This window comes from Nerophis lumbriciformis, linkage group LG23, assembly GCF_033978685.3.
Source record: "Nerophis lumbriciformis linkage group LG23, RoL_Nlum_v2.1, whole genome shotgun sequence".
Taxonomy (NCBI): domain Eukaryota; kingdom Metazoa; phylum Chordata; class Actinopteri; order Syngnathiformes; family Syngnathidae; genus Nerophis; species Nerophis lumbriciformis.
Genome location: NC_084570.2, coordinates 3,950,424 through 3,974,603, shown reverse-complemented (window position 1 = coordinate 3,974,603; position 24,180 = coordinate 3,950,424). Strand labels below are relative to the sequence as shown.

General features: G+C 41.1%; 1 protein-coding gene across 5 annotated transcripts in view; it reads left to right on the top strand.

The window, feature by feature from the left end:
* The window catches only part of tns1a (tensin 1a), a 288,746-nt gene that overhangs the window by 66,972 nt on the left and 197,594 nt on the right, over positions 1 to 24,180 (top strand). For all 5 annotated transcript variants that reach the window (XM_061985317.1, XM_061985319.1, XM_061985320.1 and 2 more), the window contains exon 3: positions 16,772 to 16,886. In XM_061985317.1, the coding sequence (XP_061841301.1) occupies positions 16,772 to 16,886 (115 nt within the window). The remainder of the gene's footprint in view (positions 1 to 16,771; positions 16,887 to 24,180) is intronic.

The following is a 24,180-nucleotide window of genomic DNA, read 5'->3' as shown; positions in this document are numbered from 1 at the left end:
TCAATTAACAAATTGAAGTCTTGTGAAAGGTTGACAGGATAACTGGCATTAACTGTCAAAATAATTTCAAACTATTGAAGTTAGCTTACAGAATAAACATGTCAATCAACCCATATGATTTTTGCTGTAATATTTTTGTTTTGAAAAGTCACTGTGACTGATAGAAAAGTGATGGTTTTAGCAACATTTTAACCTGTCTGAATGCTAATAATCATTTTGCGTCGGGGGGCGAAGCCCTGAACCCTCCACCAGGACTTTGTCCTGGACCTACCGAGGCCTGCGGCCCTTGGACCCTGGCTACTAGGTTTTTCTGATTTAAAAGTTGGCAGGTATGGTGAGGTTATAAAGCTTTTGCCTGTTAAAGAAAGGAGACTGATCCAATGGAGCACAGACTTGCGCGTGCCACGCTGTCACGACCCAGACGCACACCAGTGCGCAATCATATGGGAGCCGCGCTGAGCGCACCTCCAAGCGCGTCTCGCTGCCGGCGACGGCCGGGTATATGGGCCCGACACTCCAGCGCCATCCATTTTCAGGGCTAGTTGATTCGGCAGGTGGGTTGTTACACACTCCTTAGCGGGTTCCAACTTCCATGTCCACCGTCCTGCTCTCTATATCAACCAGGGTGAGCCCCACCACTTTCGTGAGCGCACTGCGCGCGGAGTGACCCCTGTTACGCGCCCCCGGCAACAGGGGTGGCAAGCAGGTAAGCTGCGCGGGCGGAGCGCGCGGAGTGACCCATGTTACGAGCCCCCGGCCACGGGGGTGGCGGGCAGGTAAGCTGCTTACCTGCTGCGCGTGACGCTGGCCGCGGCGAAAGCGGACGAGGCGGGGTGTCGGTGCGGTGGGCGCGGTAGTGACCCTGGACGTGCGTCGGGCCCTTCTCGCGGATCGCCTCAGCTACGGCTCCCGGTGGGGCCCTCTCGGGGGAAGGGGCCTCGGTCCCGGACCCCGGCGAGGCGTCCCTTCTCCGCTCCGTAAAAGTGTCCATCTCTTTTCTTTTTTTTTCTTCTGTTGTGGCATATGCAGCAGGTGCCTGCTCGTTTTTCGTATGTGGGTAACAACATTTAACTATGTATATTTATTTCCGAATTGGTTTAACTGCCACCCGCAAAAAAAAAATAAAAAAAAAATCTAATTAATCCGCCCGACCCGACCCGCGAGCGGACAAAATCTTATTTTTTTTAATTTCATCCGCCCGATCCGCGGACTCCGCGGTTGTGTCCGCAAACCGCGCATCTCTAATATATATACACATATATATATATATATGTTCCTCGCGCACTAATTGACTGAAAGAGCACGCACTTGGCGCGATGATGTCATGTTATCCATGGAAAAATGCATTTTTAGACAATATGATTTGCCTGAGCGGCTAGGAGACCCCGAGAGTAACAAGCGGTTGCCTTGTTGCCTTTCCATTAAGAACAATAAATTAGTTTTTCGTATATGTTTGCTGGTTTCAAGAAATATAATGCTGAGCGCATATCATTATGTCAAGATGATGGCACTAGCATTTACTTAATTTAAGAATATTTTTCAACATATTGAGCAAAAAGGTCTCTTTTTTTTTGTCACTAAGAAAAATGCACTTGTTATTAGTGAGAATATACTTATTTCAAGTATTTTTGGGTTCATTGAAGTGATCTAATTTTACTTGTTTTGGAAAGCCAAATTGTCTTGTTCTATTGGCAGATAATTTTGCTTAGTTCAAATAAAATACCCCTCACTTTTGTATTTTTTTTTTCTTGTTTTTGAACACTGACTTTTTGCACTGTGAGCTATGGGGATACATTTATAGGCATGTAAAACCAAACGGTAACATATTTCGATACTTTTTTTGTTGAATGTGACGTCACGTCCGGTTGTAGACTCTGCACTGGCTCAAGCACTTGGCGGAGAAATAAGCAATCAAGCACTTAGAGCGGACTCGACTGCACTGTCTCTGGGTAGTGTTACAATTTTCCATGCCAACAAAACAAGAAGGCGGCGCTCAAAAGTACTGTAAGACTTCCCTTTGAAAATGCGCTAACTTCACTGCAAAAACTGAAATCTAAGTAAGATGAAATATCTCAAATAAGGGTGATATTTGCTTGTGTTCTGTCTGATAAGATAATTCTTCTCACTAAGCAGATTTTATGTTAGAGTGTTTTACTTGTTTTAAGCGTTTTGGTCCTAAATGATCTCAGTAAGATATTACAGCTTATAGCTGAGATTTGATGACCTATATTGAGTAAAACATGCTTGAAACTAGAATATCAACTGTTGCAAAGCTGTGTCATCAACACTCACAAGTTTAAAACTACTTTTTTAAAGTAATAATTTCTTAATTCAAGCATGAAAAAAAAATCATGATGCCGAGCGCATATCATTATGTCAAGATAATGGCACTAGCATTTACTTAATTTAAGAATATTTTTCAACATATAGAGCAAAAATGTGTCTTTTTTTTGTTATCAAGAAAAATGCACTTGTTATTAATGAGAATATACTTATTTTAAGGTATTTTGGGGTTCATTGAGGTTAGCTCATTTTACTTGTTTTGGAAAGTCTTGACAAGCCGAATTTTCTTGTTCTATTGGCAGATAATTTTACTTAGTTCAAGTAAAATACCCCTCATTTTTGTATTTTTTTTCCCTTGTTTTTGAACACTGACTTTTTGCAGTGTAGATGCCAAAGGTGTGGACTGGAGTCACATGACTTGGACTCGAGTCAGACTCGAGTCATGAATTTGATGACTTTAGACTCGACTTGACAAAATGTAAAAAGACTTGCAACTCGACTTAGACTTTAACATCAATGACTTGTGACTTCACTTGGACTTGAGCCTTTTGAATTGACATGACTTGACATGACTTGCTACTTTCCCCAAAACCCAAAGATGGAAAAGTTATTCGGGAGCGCTCCGTATTTTTCGTTGTGTACTTGTCTATCAGCGTTGCGTGTGTCAGCTGGTGTGCTCTCAGTACAACAGCCAATCAAATTAGATCTACTTTGTTTTCATCACACAGCATTCATCCAATCAAATTGCAGGACAACCAACGAAGAAGACATGTCCAAACCACACGCCAGTGAACAAAAAATGATACCTAAAATAATTTTGTTTGGGTATAAAAATTACGAGGTGGTCAACACAAAACGGTTTGCAGTATGCAACACATGCGGTTCGAAAATTACTGATGGAGAGGCAACAACTTCCAACTTCGTCCGGCATTTGAAGTTGCACAAAGAACGGTAAGTTTTGAATGTAAGATAACGTTTATTGGCTAAGTAACGTGACTTTTATTTGCTGTGTAGTTAAATCAGTGAGGCTGTAAACTCACTGCTAACGTTATAACGTTATTGCAAACACAGGAATCTGTTGCAGTTCACTACCTTATTCATACTTTTTGTTCAGTGATTTTTTTTAAGCAGGGTTACGTTAGTCAATATATCACACGTAACGTTAGACGGCGGTCAGCAGCACCGCGTATTTTAGCCACCTAAAAAAAGACAAAAATAGTCAAATAAAGGTCAGTTAAAATGTATACTATATTATGAATATGTGTACCGTTTTAGCTAGCTTTCTGACATACTGTTGGTTGTTTACCTCAGTGGTCCCCAACCACCGGGCCGCGGCCCGGTACTGGTCCGTGGATCGATTGGTATCGGGCCGCACAAGAAATATATATATATTTTTTCTTTTTTTAATTAAATCAACATAAAAAACACAAGATACACTTACAAGTAGTGCACCAACCCAAAACAACTCTCTCCCCCTTTTGTTCTGGGCATTGAACATGAAGACTCTTCCTTCACTGTTCCGAGTGGCCATGAGAGTCTTGGCAGTGCCTGCCTCCAGTGCTCCAGTGGAGCGAGTTTTCAGCCATGGTGGCATCATACTACGCCCCCATCGTGCACAAATGACTGACAGACTCTTGGCTAATTTGGTCTTTTGCAAATGCAATGCAGCATAGGGCCCTGACATATAAAAAGTACAACTTTTTTGTTATGTTCACGTATATGTCATGTTTTTTCAATGTTAACACTTTTGTACAAATAAGTACATTTGCACTTTATTTTTCAATGTGTTTGTTCTGTAAAGGAATGAGTTAATGTTTAAAATGACTGGTTAATAGTGCTATTATGAAGTGCAATGTCAGCACAATTTTCTTTCCTGCAATTTAAAATGCACTTGTTTTAATAAATAAATACAGCGTTTGAAAAGCATACACAATCTGTGTTAATATATTAGTCTGTGGTTAAAAGGACTTGAAAGGACTCGAAACTCAAAATGCAGGACTTAGGACTTGACTTGAGACTTTCCAGTCTTGACTTTGGACTTGACTCGGGGCTTGCCTGTCTTGACTCGGGACTTGACTCGGACTTGAGGGCAAACACTTGAGACTTACTTGTGACTTGCAAAACAATGACTTGGTCCCACCTCTGGTAGATGCTAGTTTGCTTTAGACATGCTATCGATTGTGCATGCTGATTTCAACACCTCCGCATTTTGTAAGCAAAACTACAATTAAGTAATTTATCAGCTGGTGTGTAAGAAATACAGTATAAACACTTTGTACACTGCAAAAAGTCAGTGTTCAAAAACAAGAGAAAAAAAACAAAAATTAGGGGTATTTTATTTGAACTAAGCAAAATTATCTGCCAATAGAACAAGAACATTTGGCTTGTCAAGACTTTCCAAAACAAGTAAAATTAAAGCTGCAAGCAGCGATAGACGGGACCGACTTTTGCTGGTGTTTCCTACCTTTACCGATTCAACATATCTTTACCTGCACATTACCTACCTTCCCTGCATCCTGGGGACACACCGGTGCTTCTTTCTTTCACCCATACAACATATCTATGTAATCATGTGATTTAACCTTCTCTGCATAGTAAGGTGACGCAGGTACTTCCTGCCTGTACCCATTCAACCTATTTTCACCCGCACATTACCTACCTTCTCTGCATATTGGGGTCACACTTGTGCTTTCTGCCTTTACCCAGTCAACATATCTTTACCCGCACAGTACCTACCTTCTCTGCATTGTGTGGTCACGCTGGTGCTTCTTGCTTTTAAGCGGCCATCTTGGGACGGCAGCAGCACAGCAGCATCAGCGCAGCGGTTCTTTGAAGGCTCGTAAAATCAAAACCGGAGCAGTTATGAAAACTCTTTCATCAACTTTTAGTCAGAAGGGTTCAATCTCTCTCCTGTGCTAGTTTGAAGCCGACACGACAAACGCGCTCAGAGGAGATAATGTTTAAAAAAAAGGTGACTGTTTTGACCCCACTTTTGTTTTGAAGGGGGAATTGCAAACTTCCTGTTGATTTTTGCTGGGGGTTGTCAATGAATGAAATGTAGGTCTAATTGAGACCTACGTAGAGGTTTTTTTTCATGTCTCTAAGACATTCCTACCGCAAGTTACAAGCAGTTTTGTCTGTGTTTTCTTCCTAGGAGCAGTTTTGTCTGTGTTTTCTTCCTAGGGGGCGCTAGAGCGCAATTTTGAGTTTTCTTTTTTTTTATTTTTTTTATTAAATCGCAATTTCTGCCAGTCCTGATGTGTGTGTCCAGTTTGGTGAGTTTTGAAGCATGTTAAAGGGGTCAAATTACAGCTCAAAGAGGCAAAAATGACTGTTTTTACAAAATTTTTGTTTTGAAGGGTGAATTGCCAACTTTCTGTTGATTTTTGCTGAAGGACGTTAGTGAAGGAAATCTAGGTCTAAGTCAGACCTACATAGAGGTTTTTGTTTCATGTCTCTACGATATTTCTATTGGAAGTTACAGGTCGTTTTGTCTGTGTTTTTTTCCTAGGGGGCGCTAGAGCGCAATTTTGAGTTTTGAGGTTTGATTTTTTTCATTATATGGCAATTTTCGCCAGTCCTGATGTGTGTGTCAAATATGGTGAGTTTTGAAGCATGTTAAGGGGGTCAAATTAAAGCTCAAAGAGGCGGCCAGTATAATAAAGAATAATAATAAAACCTTACAAATTCAATAGGGTCCTTTGTCCCAAAGGGACATTGCGGTCCCTAATTAGCTAACCTCAATGAACCCAAAAATACCTTAAAATAAGTATATTCTCTCTAATAACGAGTGCACTTTTCTTGGTAGGAAAAAAAGAGACCTTTTTGCTCAATTTGTTGAAAAATATTCTTAAATTAAGCAAATGCTAGTGCCATTATCTTGACATAATGATATGCGCTCGGCATCATGATTTTTTTTATTTCATGCTTGAAATAAGAAATTATTACTTTAAAAAAGTAGTTTTATACTTGTGAGTGTTGATGACACAGCTTTGCAACAGTTAATATTCTAGTTTCAAGCATGTTTTTGTCATGTCGGTGTAATCATGTTTTGTTTTAGTCATGTTTTGTTTAGTTATTGGACTCTTTAGTTTCTGGCTTTTCACTCCCTGGTCTTGTTTCCATAGTTACCCATTAGTTTCACCTGTTTCACGTTTGGACTCATTGTGCACTCTTGTTTGTCACCATAGCAACCCATTAGTTTTCACCTGTCACGTCACGCACCTGTTTGACGTTTTGAGTCACGCACCTGTTTTCACTAATCACGTCTGTAGTATTTAAGTTCATTGTTTTCAGTTTGTCGTTCTGGTGACATCCCGCATTCTTACCCCTGTCACACTCTGTCTACCTCTGCGCACTTCATGCCATGTCCAAGTAAGTTTTTTTCTATTAATGCCACAGTTAGTGTTTTTGTTTAATTGTTCACAGTTTTTTTGCCCACGTGCAAGTCTTTTTGTTTCGTTAGTCAAATTTGTACATCCGCCTTGAGCGCGCTTTTCGTTCCTTTGAGTGTTGTTATTAAATATGTATTTACCTTCACGCCATGACCAGTCCAGCTTTACTTGCATCTCGGGAAAACAAACACACCATAGTCCACGTCTTGACAGTTTTACTCAATATAGGTCATAAAATCTCAGCTACAAGCTGTAATATCTTACTGAGATCATTTAGGACCAAAACCCTTAAAACAAGTAAAACACTCTAACATAAAATCTGCTTAGTGAGATGAATTATCTTATCAGACAGAAAACAAGCAAATATCACTCTTATTTGAGATATTTAATCTTACTTAGATTTCAGTTTTTGCAGTGTAGGACTCATCATTATAGAGCTATAGAGCCCTTTGTGAGGCAGTTTACAATATAATGCTTGCAAATGAAACTCAGAAGTGTAGGAAAACGAGATATAAGAAAGCACCGTTATCATAAGCTTAGTGTTAAATGTTGAATAAAACACAAAATGGTATTATTAAACAATTAGGACTTAACACATTAGAGATGCGTGGTTTGCGGACACAACCGCGGAGTCCGCGGATTATCCGCGGATCGGGCGGATGAAATTAAAAAAACTAAGATTTTATCCGCTCGCGGGTCGGGTCGGGCGGATTAATTTTTTTGTTTGTTTTTTTTTTTGCGGGTGGCAGTTAAACCAATTGGGAAATATATATACATAGTTAAATGTTGTTACCCACATACGAAAAACGAGCAGGCACCTGCTGCATATGCCACAACAGAAGAAAAAAAAAGAAAAGAGATGGACACTTTTACGGAGCGGAGAAGGGACGCCTCGCCGGGGTCCGGGACCGAGGCCCCTTCCCCCGAGAGGGCCCCACCGGGAGCCGTAGCTGAGGCGATCCGCGAGAAGGGCCCGACGCACGTCCAGGGTCACTACCGCGCCCACCGCACCGACACCCCGCCTCGTCCGCTTTCGCCGCGGCCGGCGTCACGCGCAGCAGGTAAGCACCTTACCTGCCCGCCACCCCCGTGGCCGGGGGCTCGTAACATGGGTCACTCCGCGCGCTCCGCCCGCGCAGCTTACCTGCTTGCCACCCCTGTTGCCGGGGGCGCGTAACAGGGGTCACTCCGCGCGTAGTGCGCTCATGAAAGGGGTGGGGCTCACCCTGGTTGATATAGAGCGCAGGACGGTGGCCATGGAAGTCGGAACCCGCTAAGGAGTGTGTAACAACCCACCTGCCGAATCAACTAGCCCTGAAAATGGATGGCGCTGGAGCGTGGGCCCATATCTGGCCGTCGCCGGCAGCGAGACGCGCTTGGAGGTGCGCTCAGCGCGGCTCCCATATGATTGCGCACTGGTGTGCGTCTGGGTCGTGACAGCGTGGCACGCGAATGTCTCTGCTGCATTGGATCAATCTCCTTTCTTTAACAGGCAAAAGCTTTATAACCTCACCATACCTGCCAACTTTTAAATCAGAAAAACCTAGTAGCCAGGGTCCAAGGGCCGCAGGCCCCGGTAGGTCCAGGACAAAGTCCTGGTGGAGGGTTCAGGGCTTCGCCCCCCGACGCAAAATGACTATTAGCATTCAGACAGGTTAAAATGTTGCTAAAACCATCACTTTTCTATCAGTCACAGTGACTTTTCAAAACAAAAATATTACAGCAAAAATCATATGGGTTGATTGACATGTTTATTCTGTAAGCTAACTTCAATAGTTTGAAATTATTTTGACAGTTAATGCCAGTTATCCTGTCAACCTTTCACAAGACTTCAATTTGTTAATTGAAAGTATAAATAGTATAAACACTTTTTACAGTATGTCGTGCTGTGAAATACAGCCGACAGGATTGCGCATGCATGGTGCAGGAGAACAAAGGACTTCTTTCATTTAAGGTTTGTGATAAACCATCAAACTCATTCGTTAAAAGGACTCTATAGTAATATAAAGCGAATTTTTCTGGACATTATCATGCAAGAAAAGTTTATTTTTGGGATCGCGATCACCGCGTAATGATTTTTAAAGGTTGCATTACATTATTAACTGTCCCATGTGATCAGCCAGTGCGATTGGAAGTCCATGCTCAATTATTGCCTCCGTAAATAAAACTTCGGCATTTATCACATCCAAAGAATCTGTTTGGGCGACGAAAAACGTTGAAAGTTTTCCACTTGTATCGCTAGCAACGGCATTAGACTTGTGTTTTTTTGTCCCAACGTGGTCTTTTACATCGCTAATTCCTCCGTGTCCGATCGAAAAATCTTGTCTGCACAAGGTGCAATTCGCGTAGTTTTCACCCTTTTTTTAAATTTTTTTATTAATATTAGATATATAACAACGGGCGGATGGCGGGCGGGTGCAGTTCTGCTCAAACGTTACATCGGGTGGATGGCGGATGGTTGACGACTTTCTGACGCGGTTGCGGATGAAATAATTGCCTATCCGCGCATCTCTATAACACATTCAACACACACATAAGAACAGCAAATTGGTAGCGCTGAACATCGGTATCGATTCCCATGTCCTGTATCGATTTAAATGTAAAAGCTACCCATCCCTAAAGAGCTATGATTTTTTTTTAATTGGGACACTTTAAAGCAGGTAAATAGGTTGGAAATATTTTTTAATACGGTTTGGCAAAGCCAGTCCTGGCTCGTTGAAGCTGCACAAACACACAAAGGAAGTGACATCGCCGCCATGACTCATGAAGAGGCCGCTCCGGGAAAAGAATGATGTGCAAATGACATTTCGGGAGAAGGAAACATTACATCCAGGAGGGATTTTTTTTTTTTTTTTTTTTTTTTGCTCAGCTTTACTCTGAAAGGAAAGCCAAAGGTGTTGTTTCTCGAGATGCGATGCTCTATCCTGGAGGAATATCCCTAACACACACACACACACACACACACACACACACACACACACACACACACGCATATACACACACATAATCAGTCACAGTATTTTGCTGCTTTGAGGTTTTTTCTCCCCTTCACCATTAATTAGTCATTAGATTAGAGCCCTTATAAGGAAAACATTCTCTGCTACTGAGTGGGTTTGTAACAATTTGGCCACGTCTTTATGTAGTTCCGTTATGACGCCAACACTATGGTAAGGGTTAGAGGGCAAGAAAGCAGAGGTGTGGACTCGAGTCACATGACTTGGACTCGAGTCAGACTCGAGTCATGAATTTGATGACTTTAGACTCGACTTGACAAAATGTAAAAAGACTTGCAACTCGACTTAGACTTTAACATCAATGACTTGTGACTTCACTTGGACTTGAGCCTTTTGAATTGACATGACTTGACATGACTTGCTACTTTCCCCAAAACCCAAAGATGAAAAAGTTATTCGGGAGCGCTCCGTATTTTTCGTTGTGTACTTGTCTATCAGCGTTGCGTGTGTCAGCTGGTGTGCTCTCAGTACAACAGCCAATCAAATTAGATCTACTTTGTTTTCATCACACAGCATTCATCCAATCAAATTGCAGGACAACCAACGAAGAAGACATGTCCAAACCACACGCCAGTGAACAAAAAATTATACCTAAAATAATTTCGTTTGGGTATAAAAATTACGAGGTGGTCAACACAAAACGGTTTGCAGTATGCAACACATGCGGTTCGAAGATTACTGATGGAGAGGCAACAACTTCCAACTTCGTCCGGCATTTGAAGTTGCACAAAGAACGGTAAGTTTTGAATGTAAGATAACGTTTATTGGCTAAGTAACGTGACTTTTATTTGCTGTGTAGTTAAATCAGTGAGGCTGTAAACTCACTGCTAACGTTATAACGTTATTGCAAACACGGGAATCTGTTGCCGTTCACTACCTTATTCATACTTTTTGTTCAGTGATTTTTTTCAAGCAGGGTTACGTTAGTCAATATATCACACGTAACGTTAGACGGCGGTCAGCAGCACCGCGTATTTTAGCCACCTAAAAAAAGACAAAAATAGTCAAATAAAGGTCAGTTAAAATGTATACTATATTATGAATATGTGTACCGCCGTTTTAGCTAGCTTTCTGACATACTGTTGGTTGTTTACCTCAGTGGTCCCCAGCCACCGGGCCTCGGCCCGGTACTGGTCCGTGGATCGATTGGCATCGGGCCGCACAAGAATTATTTTTTTTTCTTTTCTTTTTTTAATTAAATCAACATAAAAAACAGAAGATACACTTACAAGTAGTGCACCAACCCAAAACAACTCTCTCCCCCCTTTTGTTCTGGGCATTGAACATGAAGACTCTTCCTTCACTGTTCCGAGTGGCCATGAGAGTCTTGGCAGTGCCTGCCTCCAGTGCTCCAGTGGAGCGAGTTTTCAGCCATGGTGGCATCATACTACGCCCCCATCGTGCACAAATGACTGACAGACTCTTGGCTAATTTGGTCTTTTGCAAATGCAATGCAGCATAGGGCCCTGACATATAAAAAGTAAAACTTTTTTGTTATGTTCACGTATATGTCATGTTTTTTCAATGTTAACACTTTTGTACAAATAAGTACATTTGCACTTTATTTTTCAATGTGTTTGTTCTGTAAAGGAATGAGTTAATGTTTAAAATGACTGGTTAATAGTGCTATTATAAAGTGCAATGTCAGCACAATTTTCTTTCCTGCAATTTAAAATGCACTTGTTTTAATAAATAAATACAGCGTTTGAAAAGCATACACAATCTGTGTTAATATATTAGTCTGTGGTTAAAAGGACTTGAAAGGACTCGAAACTCAAAATGCAGGACTTAGGACTTGACTTGAGACTTTCCAGTCTTGATTTTGGACTTGACTCGGGGCTTGCCTGTCTTGACTCGGGACTTGACTCGGACTTGAGGGCAAAGACTTGAGACTTACTTGTGACTTGCAAAACAATGACTTGGTCCCACCTCTGCAAGAAAGTGTTTTTGTACCAACCCCCTTTCCACTTCATGGTGAGGAGAAGTAGCGTGTGCCTCGCCGCATGACATTTATCTGCAGTTTGTTGTCCGATAAGTCAGAGGAATGATGTCACATTTACAAACCCCGTTTCCATATGAGTTGGGAAATTGTGTTAGATGTAAATATAAACGGAATACAATGATTTGCAAATCCTTTTCAACCCATATTCAGTTGAATGCACTACAAAGACAAGATATTTGATGTTCAAACTCATACTTTTTTTTTTGTTTTTTTTTTGCAAATAATAATTAACTTAGAATTTCATGGCTGCAACACATGCCAAAGTAGTTGGGAAAGGGCATGTTCACCACTGTGTTACATGGCCTTTCCTTTTAACAACACTCAGTAAATGTTTGGGAACTGAGGAGACACATTTTTGAAGCTTCTCAGGTGGAATTCTTTCCCATTCTTGCTTGATGTACAGCTTAAGTTGTTCAACAGTCTGGGGGTCTCCATTGTGGTATTTTAGGCTACATAATGCGCCACACATTTTCAATGGGACTACAGGCAGGCCAGTCTAGTACCCGCACTCTTTTACTATGAAGCCACGTTGATGTAACACGTGGCTTGGCATTGTCTTGCTGAAATAAGCAGGGGCGTCCATGGTAACGTTGCTTGGATGGCAACATATGTTGCTCCAAAAGCTGTATGTACCTTTCAGCATTAATGGCGCCTTCACAGATGTGTAAGTTACCCATGTCTTGGGCACTAATACACCCCCATACCATCACACATGCTGGCTTTTCAACTTTGCGCATATAACAATCCGGATGGTTCTTTTCCTCTTTGGTCCGGAGGACACGACGTCCACAGTTTCCAAAAACAATTTGAAATGTGGACTCGTCAGACCACAGAACACTTTTCCACTTTGCATCAGTCCATCTTAGATGAGCTCAGGCCCAGCGAAACTGACAGCGTTTCTGGGTGTTGTTGATAAACAGTCTTTGCCTTACATAGGAGAGTTTTAACTTCAATCTTTATCAATCAATCTTTATTTATATAGCCCTAAATCACAAGTGTCTCAAAGGGCTGCACAAGCCACAACGACATCCTCGGTACAAAGCCCACATACGGGCAAGGAAAAACTCACCCCAGTGGGACGTCGATGTGAATGACTATGAGAAACCTTGGAGAGGACCGCATATGTGGGTAACCCCCCCCCCTCTAGGGGAGACCGAAAGCAATGGATGTCGAGTGGGTCTGACATAATATTGTGAGAGTCCAGTCCATAGTGGATCCAACATAATAGTAAGAGTCCAGTCCATAGTGGGGCCAGCAGGACACCATCCCGAGCGGAGACGGGTCAGCAGCGTAGAGATGTTCCCAGCCGATGCACAGGCGAGCGGTCCACCCCGGGTCCCGACTCTGGACAGCCAGCACTTCATCCATGGCCACCGGACCTGTGCCCCCCCCCCCCCCCCCCCCCCTCAAGGAAAAGGGGAGCAGAGGAGAAAAGAAAAGAAACGGCAGATCAACTGGTCTAACAGGGGGGCTATTTAAAGGCTAGAGTATACAAATGAGTTGCACTTACAGATGTAGTGACCAACTGTAGTTACTGACAGTGGGTTTCTGAAGTGTTCCTCAGCCCATGTGGTGATATCCTTTACACACTGATGTCGCTTGTTGATGCAGTACAGCCTGAGGGATCGAAGGTCACGGGCTTAGCTGCTTACGTGCAGTGATTTCTCCAGATTCTCTGAACCCTTTGATGATATTACGGACCGTAGATGGTGAAATCCCTAAATTCCTTGCAATAGCTGGTTGAGAAAGGTTTTTCTTAAACTGTTCAACAATTTGCTCACGCATTTGTTGACAAAGTGGTGATCCTCACCCCATCCTTGTTTGTGAATGACTGAGCATTTCATGGAATCTACTTTTATACCCAATCATGGCACCCACCTGTTCCCAATTTGCATGTTCACCTGTGGGATGTTCCAAATAAGTGTTTGATGAGCATTCCTCAACTTTATCAGTATTTATTGCCACCTTTACCAACTTCTTTGTCACGTGTTGCTGGCATCAAATTCTAAAGTTAATGATTATTTGCAAATGTTTATCAGTTTGAACATCAAATATGTTGTCTTTGTAGCATATTCAACTGAATATGGCTTGAAAATGATTTGTAAACCATTGTATTCCGTTTATATTTACATCTAACACAATTTCCCAACTCATATGGAAACAGGGTTTGTACATGAAAGACAGTTGTAGCCTGTAAAAAAGGTGTAGAATTGATCTTTGGGCAAACATGAGTTTGGTGACATGCTGGCAAACAGAATGGTTCAGTTCATACAAGCCAGTAGTGTTGCCCCGAAATTATTTCGATACTTTTCGGTACTTGTTGATACATTTCTAAATAAAGGGGACCTCAAAAAATTGCATTATTGGCTTTATTTTAACAAAAAAACCTTAGGGTACATTAAACATATGTTTCTTATTGCAGGTTTGTCCTTAAATAAAATAGTGAACATACTAGACAACTAGAGATGTCCGATAATGGCTTTTTTTGCCAATATCCGATATTCCGATATTATCCAACTCTTAATTACCGATTCCAATACCAACCGATACCGATATATACAGTCGTGAATTTAACACATTATTATGCCTAAATTTTGTTGTGATGCCCCGCTGGATGCATTAAACAAGGTTTTCCAAAATAAATCAACCCAAGTTATGGGAAAAAAAATGCCAACATGGCACTGCCATATTTATTATTGAAGTCACAAAGTGCATTATTTTTTTTTTTTAACATGCCTCAAAACAGCAGCTTGGAATTTGGGACATAGCGTCCCGGAAGAGCTAGTGCTGCATGGGGTTCTGGGTATTTGTTCTGTTGTGTTTATGTTGTGTTACGGTGCGGATGTTATCCCGAAATGTGTTTGTCATTCGTGTTTGCCGTGGGTTCACAGTGTGGCGCATATTTGTAACAGTGTTAAAGTTGTTTATACGGCCACCCTCAGTGTGACCTGTATGGCTGTTGACCAAGTATGCTTTGCATTCACTTGTGTGTGTGAAAAGCTGTAGATATTGTGTGACTGGGCCGGCACGCTGTTTGTATGGAGGAAAAGCGGACGTGACGACAGGTTGTAGAGGATGCTAAAGCCTTTAAGGCCCGCCCCCAATAATGTTGGGGGCGTGGTTGCCCCGGGAGATTTTCGGGAGGGGCACTGAAATTCGGGAGTCTCCCAGGAAAATCGGGAGGTTGAAACCGATACCGATAATTTCCGATATCACATTTTAAAGCATTTATCGGCCAATAATATCGACAGGCCGATATTATCGGACATCTCTAATTATTCATGTATTTAATACAGGTAAAAGCCAGTAAATTAGAATATTTTGAAAAACTTGATTTATTTCAGTAATTGCATTCAAAAGGTGTAACTTGTACATTATATTTATTCATTGCACACAGACTGATGCATTCAAATGTTTATTTCATTTAATTTTGATGATTTGAAGTGGCAACAAATGAAAATCCAAAATTCCGTGTGTCACAAAATTAGAATATTACTTAAGGCTAATACAAAAAAGGGATTTTTAGAAATGTTGGCCAACTGAAAAGTATGAAAATGAAAAATATGAGCATGTACAATACTCAATACTTGGTTGGAGCTCCTTTTGCCTCAATTACTGCGTTAATGCGGCGTGGCATGGAGTCGATGAGTTTCTGGCACTGCTCAGGTGTTATGAGAGCCCGGGTTGCTCTGATAGTGGCCTTCAACTCTTCTGCGTTTTTGGGTCTGGCATTCTGCATCTTCCTTTTCACAATACCCCACAGATTTTCTATGGGGCTAAGGTCAGGGGAGTTGGCGGGCCAATTTAGAACAGAAATACCATGGCCCGTAAACCAGGCACGGGTAGATTTTGCGCTGTGTGCAGGCGCCAAGTCCTGTTGGAACTTGAAATCTCCATCTCCATAGAGCAGGTCAGCAGCAGGAAGCATGAAGTGCTCTAAAACTTGCTGGTAGACGGCTGCGTTGACCCTGGATCTCAGGAAACAGAGTGGACCAACACCAGCAGATGACATGGCACCCCAAACCATCACTGATGGTGGAAACTTTACGCTAGACGTCAGGCAACGTGGATCCTGTGCCTCTCCTGTCTTCCTCCAGACTCTGGGACCTCGATTTCCAAAGGAAATGCAAACTTTGCATGGTTGGGTGATGGTTTGGGGTGCCATGTCATCTGCTGGTGTCGGTCCACTCTGTTTCCTGAGATCCAGGGTCAACGCAGCCGTCTACCAGCAAGTTTTAGAGCACTTCATGCTTTCTGCTGCTGACCTGCTCTATGGAGATGGAGATTTCAAGTTCCAACAGGACTTGGCGCCTGCACACAGCGCAAAATCTACCCGTGCCTGGTTTACGGACCATGGTATTTCTGTTTTAAATTGGCCCGCCAACTCCCCTGACCTTAGCCCCATAGAAAATCTGTGGGGTATTGTGAAAAGGAAGATGCAGAATGCCAGACCCAAAAACGCAGAAGAGTTGAAGGCCACTATCAGAGCAACCTGGGCTCTCATAACACCTGAGCAGTGCCAGAAACTCATCGACTCCATGCCACGCCGCATTAACGCAGTTATTGAGGCAAAAGGAGCTCCAACCAAGTATTGAGTATTGTACATGCTCATATTTTTCATTTTCATACTTTTCAGTTGGCCAACATTTCTAAAAATCCCTTTTTTGTATTAGCCTTAAGTAATATTCTAATTTTGTGACACACGGAATTTTGGATTTTCATTTGTTGCCACTTCAAATCATCAAAATTAAATGAAATAAACATTTGAATGCATCAGTCTGTGTGCAATGAATAAATATAATGTACAAGTTACACCTTTTGAATGCAATTACTGAAATAAATCAAGTTTTTCAAAATATTCTAATTTACTGGCTTTTACCTGTATGTGATGCATTACATTGTATCGTATGCATGTTCCAAATGAACTGAAACTGAAACTGAACTGAACATTATATTCTATTATTACTCGGGGCTCTGCTTCACCTGTTTCCCCCCAACACTGTGTACAAATATACAAAAGCTGAGGCGATCACATGAGTGTGATGATGACTTTTTTTTTGTTCTCTGTGTCTTTTCAGTCTGACGAGTTGGAGGGAGTCCACACGCATGCCTTCAAGCTGAAGCCATTCAAGAAGGCCAAGAGCTGTGATATATGCAAGCAGGCCATCACAAAGGAGGGTCTTATCTGCAAAGGTGAGTACCATTCACAGCGGCATGACAGGTCGTCAGTTAGTGTGGGTTAGGTGCTCAAACCCGGATCCCATTCTATCATTCGGGTTATGAAATTGTTGTAGCTAGTCAAGTGTTTTAGAGCAGTGTTTTTCAACCACTGTGCAAACCAGTAATTATAGTCTGCAAATTATGTGCCGTTGTTGATTGTCTGTACTGTCTAGAGCTCGGCAGAGTAACCGTGTAATACTCTTCCATATCAGTAGGTGGCAGCCGGTAGCTAATTGCTTTGTAATTGCCAGGAACAGCGGGAGGCAGAGTGCAGGTAAAAAGGTGTCTAATGCTTAAACCAAAAATAAACAAAAGATGAGTGCCCCTAAGAAAAGGCATTGAAGCTTAGGGAAGGCTATGCAGAACAAAACTAAAACTGAACTGGCTACAAATTAAACAAAAACAGAATGCTGGACGACAGCAAAGACTTACTGTGGAGCTAAGACGGCGTCCACAAGGTACATGACATGACAATCAACAATGTCCACTCTCAATTGCTCTGTTTATTGCTATTCTGAATGTTGCTGGGTCGGGTTTGGTTTTGGAATTGGATTGCATTATTATGGTATTGCTGTGTATTGTTTTGTTTGATTGATTAATAAATTCTTTAAAAAAATAAAAATAAAAAATTAATTAAAAAAAAAGAAGAAAAACCCCCCCCAAAAAACAAAGAAGGATAAAAACAACTGAAATAGTCTTGATCGCTAAAACAAAGTAGATGCGGGAAATATCTCTCAAAGGATTAAGACATGAAACTGCGACAGGAAAATACCAAAAAAAAAGACAAAAAGACACCAAAATAGGAGCGCAAGACAAGAACTAAAATAAGTCACGGCGTGGGAGCTCAGTGATTTCCAGCGTGGAACTGTCATAGGATGCCACCTGTGCAACAAATCCAGTCGTGAAATTTCTTCGCTCATAACCATTCCAAAGTCAACTGTCGGCTTTATTATAAGAAAATGGTAGAGTTTGGGAACAACAGCAACTCAGCCACCAAGTAGTAGGCCACGTAAACTGACAGAGAGGGGTCAGCGAATGCTGAAGCGCATAGTGCAAAGACTTTCTGCACAGTCAGTTGCTACAGAGCTCCAAACTTCATGTGACCTTCCAATTAGCCCACGTACAGTACGCAGAGAGCTTCATGGAATGGGTTTCCATGGCTGAACAGCTGCATCTAAGCCATACATCACCAAGTCCAATGCAAAGCGTGGGATGCAGTGGTGTAAAGCACGTCGCCACTGGACTCTAGAGCAGTGGAGATGCCTTCTCTGGAGTGATGAATCACACTTTTCCATCTGGCAATCTGATGGACGAGTCTGGGTTTGGAGATTGCCGGTAGAACGGTACATTTCGGACTGCATTGTGCAGAGTGTGAAATTTGGTGGAGGAGGAATTATGGTGTGGGGTTGTTTTTCAGGAGTTGGGCTTGGCCCCTTATTTCCAGTAAAAGGAACTTTGAATGCTCCAGGATACCAAAACATTTTGGACAATTCCAAGCATGCTCCCAAGCTTGTGGGATGAGTTTGGAGCGGGCCCCTTCCTGTTCCAACATGACTGTGCACCGGTGCACAAAGTAAGGTCCGTAAAGACATGGATGACAGAGTCTGGTGTGGATGAACTTGACTGGCCTGCACAGAGTCCTGACCTGAATCAGATTATTGGAACACTTTTGGGATGAATTAGAACGGAGACTGAGAGCCAGGCCTTCTCGACCAACATCAGTGTGTGACCTCACCAATGCGCTTTTGGAAGAATGGTGGAAAATTCCTATAAACACACTCCGCAACCTTGTGGACAGCCTTCCCAGAAGAGTTGAAGCTGTAATAGCTGCAAAAGGTGGACTGACATCATATTGAACCCTATGGGTTAGGAATGGGATGGCACTTCAAGTTCATATGTGAGTCAAGTCAGGTGGCCAAATACTTTTGGCAATATAGTGCATTTGCTAAGTCCATCTAATTCTGCGCGGAAATATCGTGATTCGACATGAAGATGCTCCCGAAAAAACATACTCGACCATATGAAATTGCCCCCGGTCTTCTGTCGGTGACGCCAGCAGGCTGATGCAAGCCCACCCACATTTTGGAGTTAAAAGTGGGCGTTCCAAAATGTGCGGAAACACGTGAGAAAACACCGCCTAAAATCACTACTGTGTCTATTTTGGGGGTATTTACCTGTTGACATCATTTTAGGTCCAGAACTACACTGCAAAAAGTCAGTGTTCAAAAACAAGAAAAAAAAAATACAAAAATGAGGGGTATTTTATTTGAACTAAGCAAAATTATCTGCCAATAGAACAAGAAAATTTGGCTTGTCAAGACTTTCCAAAAAAAAGTAAAATTAGCTAACCTCAATGAACCCCAAAATACCTTAAAATAAGTATATTCTCACTAATAACAAGTGCACTTTTCTTGGTAGAAAAAAAAGACCTTTTTGCTCAATATGTTGAAAAATATTCTTAAATGAAGTAAATGCTAGTGCCATTATCTTGACATAATGATATGCGCTCGGCATTACATTTCTTGAAACCAGCAAACTTATACTAAAAACTAATTTATTGTTCTTAATGGAAAGGAAGCAATATATTTTTTAACTGCGAGAGATAATTTAGGAACAAAACACTTCAAACTATTAAAACACTCTAACATAAAATTTGCTTAGTGAGAAGAATTATCTTATCAGACGGAAATTAAGTAAATATCACCCTTATTTGATATATTTAATCTTACTTAGATTTCAGTTTTTGCAGTGCAGAACCGATTAAGCACGAAAGTTGAGGTACTACTACACACACTGCAAAAAGTCAGTGTTCAAAAACAAGAATAAAAAAATACAAAAATGAGGGGTATTTTATTTGAACTAAGCAAAATTATCTGCCAATAGAACAAGAAAATTCGGCTTGTCAAGACTTTCCAAAACAAGTAAAATTAGCTAACCTCAATGAACCCAAAAATACATTTAAAATAAGTATATTCTCACTAATAACAAGTGCACTTTTCTTGGTAGAATATTTTTTTTTAGACCTTTTTGCTCAATATGTTGAAAAATATTCCAAAATGAAGTAAATGCTAGTGCCTTTATCTTGACATAAACATATGCGCTCGGCATTACATTTCTTGAAACCAGCAAACTTATACTAAAAACTAATTTATTGTTCTTAATGGAAAGGCAACAAGGCAACCGCTTGTTACTCTCGGGGTCTCCTAGCCGCTCAGGAAAATGATATGATCTAAAAATGCATTTTTCCATCGACAACATGACATCATCGCGCCAAGTGCGGGCTCTTTCAGTCAATTAGTGGGCATATATACAGCCCGGGCACCCGGCCACAATTTTCTTAATTGTAATTTTGAGGAATTTATCTGAATGTGCATGAACTATTTCTGTTCAAAATTGTTAGAAATGTTAAATGTTTAAATATTAACGGTCAGTTTACTGTACTGTGCCAACTGTACTACTATATGAGTACGTGTTTTCTATTGTTTCATTGAAAATAAAACAGCTAAATCCATTTGGCTGTCATCTGTTTTAATTATGAGACACAATTGTCTCTTTCATGTTTGAAATAAGAAATTATTACTTTAAAAAAGTAGTTTTATACTTGTGAGTGTTGTTGACACAGCTTTGCAACACTTGATATTCTAGTTTCAAGCATGTTTTACTCAATATAGGTCATCAAATCTCAGCAACAAGCTGTAATATCTTACTGAGATCATTTAGGACCAAAACCCTTAAAACAAGTAAAACACTCTAACATAAAATCTGCTTAGTGAGAAGAATTGTCTTATTAGACAGAAAATAAGCAAATATCACCCTTATTTGAGATATTTAATCTTAGTTTTTGCAGTTTATGAATTAAGTGCCAACACTGTCAGCAATAAAGGGGCACTTTTAGCATGTTACTTGCTACCCTGTTAATCACTTCTCATTGTTTTTTTGCGGCGACCTTTTCCTCGCCACATTGGGAAAGGCCGTTCCCGCTGACGGCCTACTTTGTCCGTTTATCTCAGCAAATTGCCGTCACGCCTGCCAGAAACATCAAGATGCCTCACTGAATGTATGCTGAGGAACATCTCGTCTCTCCCTATGTTCAGTCCTGAGTCACGACCGATCTGCATTCGCGTCTGGGTTATTTGTTGTATTTCACACTCAGGTGTGTGTGCACACACATCGCCGTGCTTTTTGTGCGGCGCAGACTCGTGTGCTCACTGCAGATGAAGCTGAGCTGACAAACGCAGAGACCCGGCGGTAGGAGATCAGGCCTGTATGGGGCTTTGGCTGCAGATTTGTTGTTAAAATTAGCATGGCTGCTGCTGAATTAGCCTAGATAAGAGAGAAAGTGGGGTGGGTGAAGAAGAGAGGCAGAACTGGGAGAGAAAACAGGGGAGGGGATGGGGAATCTGCAAGGGAACGAGAGAGTGTAAAGGAGTGCGCATGAGAATTACTGTCATCCCTCTTTTGTTCCTACGTAAGCTGTGTTTTTGACTGCAGTAAGCAGTCACTGCACGTATACGGTCCTCTACAGTAAAGCCTCCAGATGTTTGTGGATGTTAGCAAGGCTGCAATAAACTATGAGCTCCCCAAGACCTCTTTCACACTTTCCCCTCTCAGACATATGTACAGTTGTGCTCATAAGTTTACACACCCTGGGAGAATTTATGATTTCTTGGCCATTTTTCAGAGAATATGACCATACTTGCCAACCTTGAGACCTCCGATATTGGGAGGTGGGGGGTGGGGGGCGTGGTCGGGGGTGGGGGTCGTGGTTGGAGTGGGGGCGTTGTTGGGGGCATGGTTAAGAGGGGAGGAGTATATTTACAGCTAGAATTCACCAACTGGATTATTTCATATATATATATATATATATATATATATATATATATATATATATATATATATATATATATATATATATATATATATATATATATATATATATATATATATGAAATACTTGACTTTCAGTGAATTCTAGCTATATATATATTTATTTATTTTATACTTGAATTTCAGTGTTCATTTATTTACACATATACACACACATAACACTCATCTACTCATTGTTGTACTTGAAAGTACAATGCAATACAATTCCGGGGCAATGGCACCTATCAAATACACAGTAATGAAAACACAGTTGTTCTACTAACTGTACTGTGTGTTATGAGCAGAGGTGGGTAGAGTAGCCAGAAATTGTACTCAAGTAAGAGTACTGTTACTTTAGAGATTTATTACTCAAGTAAAAGTAAGGAGTAGTCACCCAAATATTTACTTGAGTAAAAGTAAAAAGTATGTTGTAAAAAAACTACTCAAGTACTGAGTAACTGATGAGTAACATACACACACACATCATATATATATATATATATATATATATATATATATATATATATATATATATATATATATATACACACACACACATATATACATATATATATATATACACACACACATATATATATATATATATATATATATATATATATATATATATATATATATACATACATTGATATATACAGTATATTATTTTTTTTGCCGTTTTTGTTTACATGTTAATAGTGTTTTAATGAATATACATGCATGTTTAACACATATAGATTCCTTTCTTTCATGAAGACAAGAATATAAGTTGGTGTATTACCTGATTCTGATGACTTGCATTGATTGGAATCAGACAGTAGTGATGACAAACGTCCACGTTTTCAAATGGAGGAGAAAAAAAGTTCCTCCTTTCTGTCTAATACCGCATGAAAGTGGTTGGTTTTTGGCATCTTATATGTCCAGCTTCCATATTCGTTTTTATACACTTTACAAGAAATACATTGGCGGCAAACTCCGTAGCTTGCCAGCTTGTTTGCGCAGGCTTTCGGAGACTCTTATTTTGAAAGCGCAGGCGCGATGGAGCGGCACTTTTATTGTGAAGACAGGAACTGTGCAGTCAGTCTTTAGGCTTTTGACGGTGTGTACGTTGAAATAAAAAATGGTCTTTTTTCCTTCACACTTTTGATTGATTGAACGTCACCAGTGACTGCATCTGATTGGTGGAACGGAGTGAACGTCACCAGTGACTGTATTTGTTGAAACGCAGGCACTATGAAGGTCTGTCTGACAGACCAAAACAAACAAAGCGTGCATTAACAGATCGATAAAAATTAGTAGCGAGTAGCGAGCTGAATGTAGATAAAAGTAGCGGAGTAAAAGTAGCGTTTCTTCTCTATAAATATACTCAAGTAAAAGTAAAAGTATGTTGCATTAAAACTACTCTTAGAAGTACAATTTATCCCAAAAGTTACTCAAGTAGATGTAACGGAGTAAATGTAGCGCGTTACTACCCACCTCTGGTTATGAGAGTAGAGTATGTGTGTGTGTGGTCCTTTTAATAGGTGACAGCATGTGAGGTGAGTGACGTCAGTGAGTGTGTGGGCGAGAGAAGAGAGGCAGCGGTAGCGTGAGTGCGGGGAGGGACTAGTTGGTTTTGTGTTGGATTGGCTGTGTGCAAGCAATCAATAAAAACAAGATTTGCAGCTAATCGCTGGACTCATCATTCACCCTAAAGTCGTCCGCTGTGGAGACCCACTGCCGGGTAAGGTGAAGGATGTTGCCCCGAGCATACATCGGCCCTGGAGAAGTGTCTCCCCTGCGCTCTTCGACTACGGTCTCGTTCTTCTGCTTTGTCTCCTTGTGTGCGCACACTGGACTCAGGTCCGCATGGAGCTGGAGGGGCCGTGGCCTCCAGCTCCGGCTGCATTCCGGGAGATTTTCGGGAGAAAATTTCTTCCGGGAGGTTTTCGGGAGAGGCGCTGAATTTCGGGAGTCTCCCGGAAAATCCGGGAGGGTTGGCAAGTATGAATATGACTGATAACACAAAAACAAAAACCTTTCTTCCGCTCGTGCTAAATGGTTGTGTGAAGCTATTTATTGGCAAACAACTGTGTTTACTCTTTTTAAATCAAAATGACAAAAGAAAGTACCCAAATGACCCTGATCAAAAGTTTACATACCCTAGTGCAGTGGTTCTTAACCTTGTTGGAGGTACCGAACCCCACCAGTTTCATATGCGCATTCACCAAACCCTTCTTTAGAGAAAAATAAAATGCTTTTTTTTTTTCAATTTCAAGACAAAGTTATATGTTTTTGGTAACACTTTAGAGTTTTTTGGACACTAGGGGAACATATTCTAAGTAACAAAGACTTAATTTAGAGTTATTTGGTTAGGGCGGGGGTCGGCAACCCGCGGCTCTAGAGCCGCATGCGGCTCTTT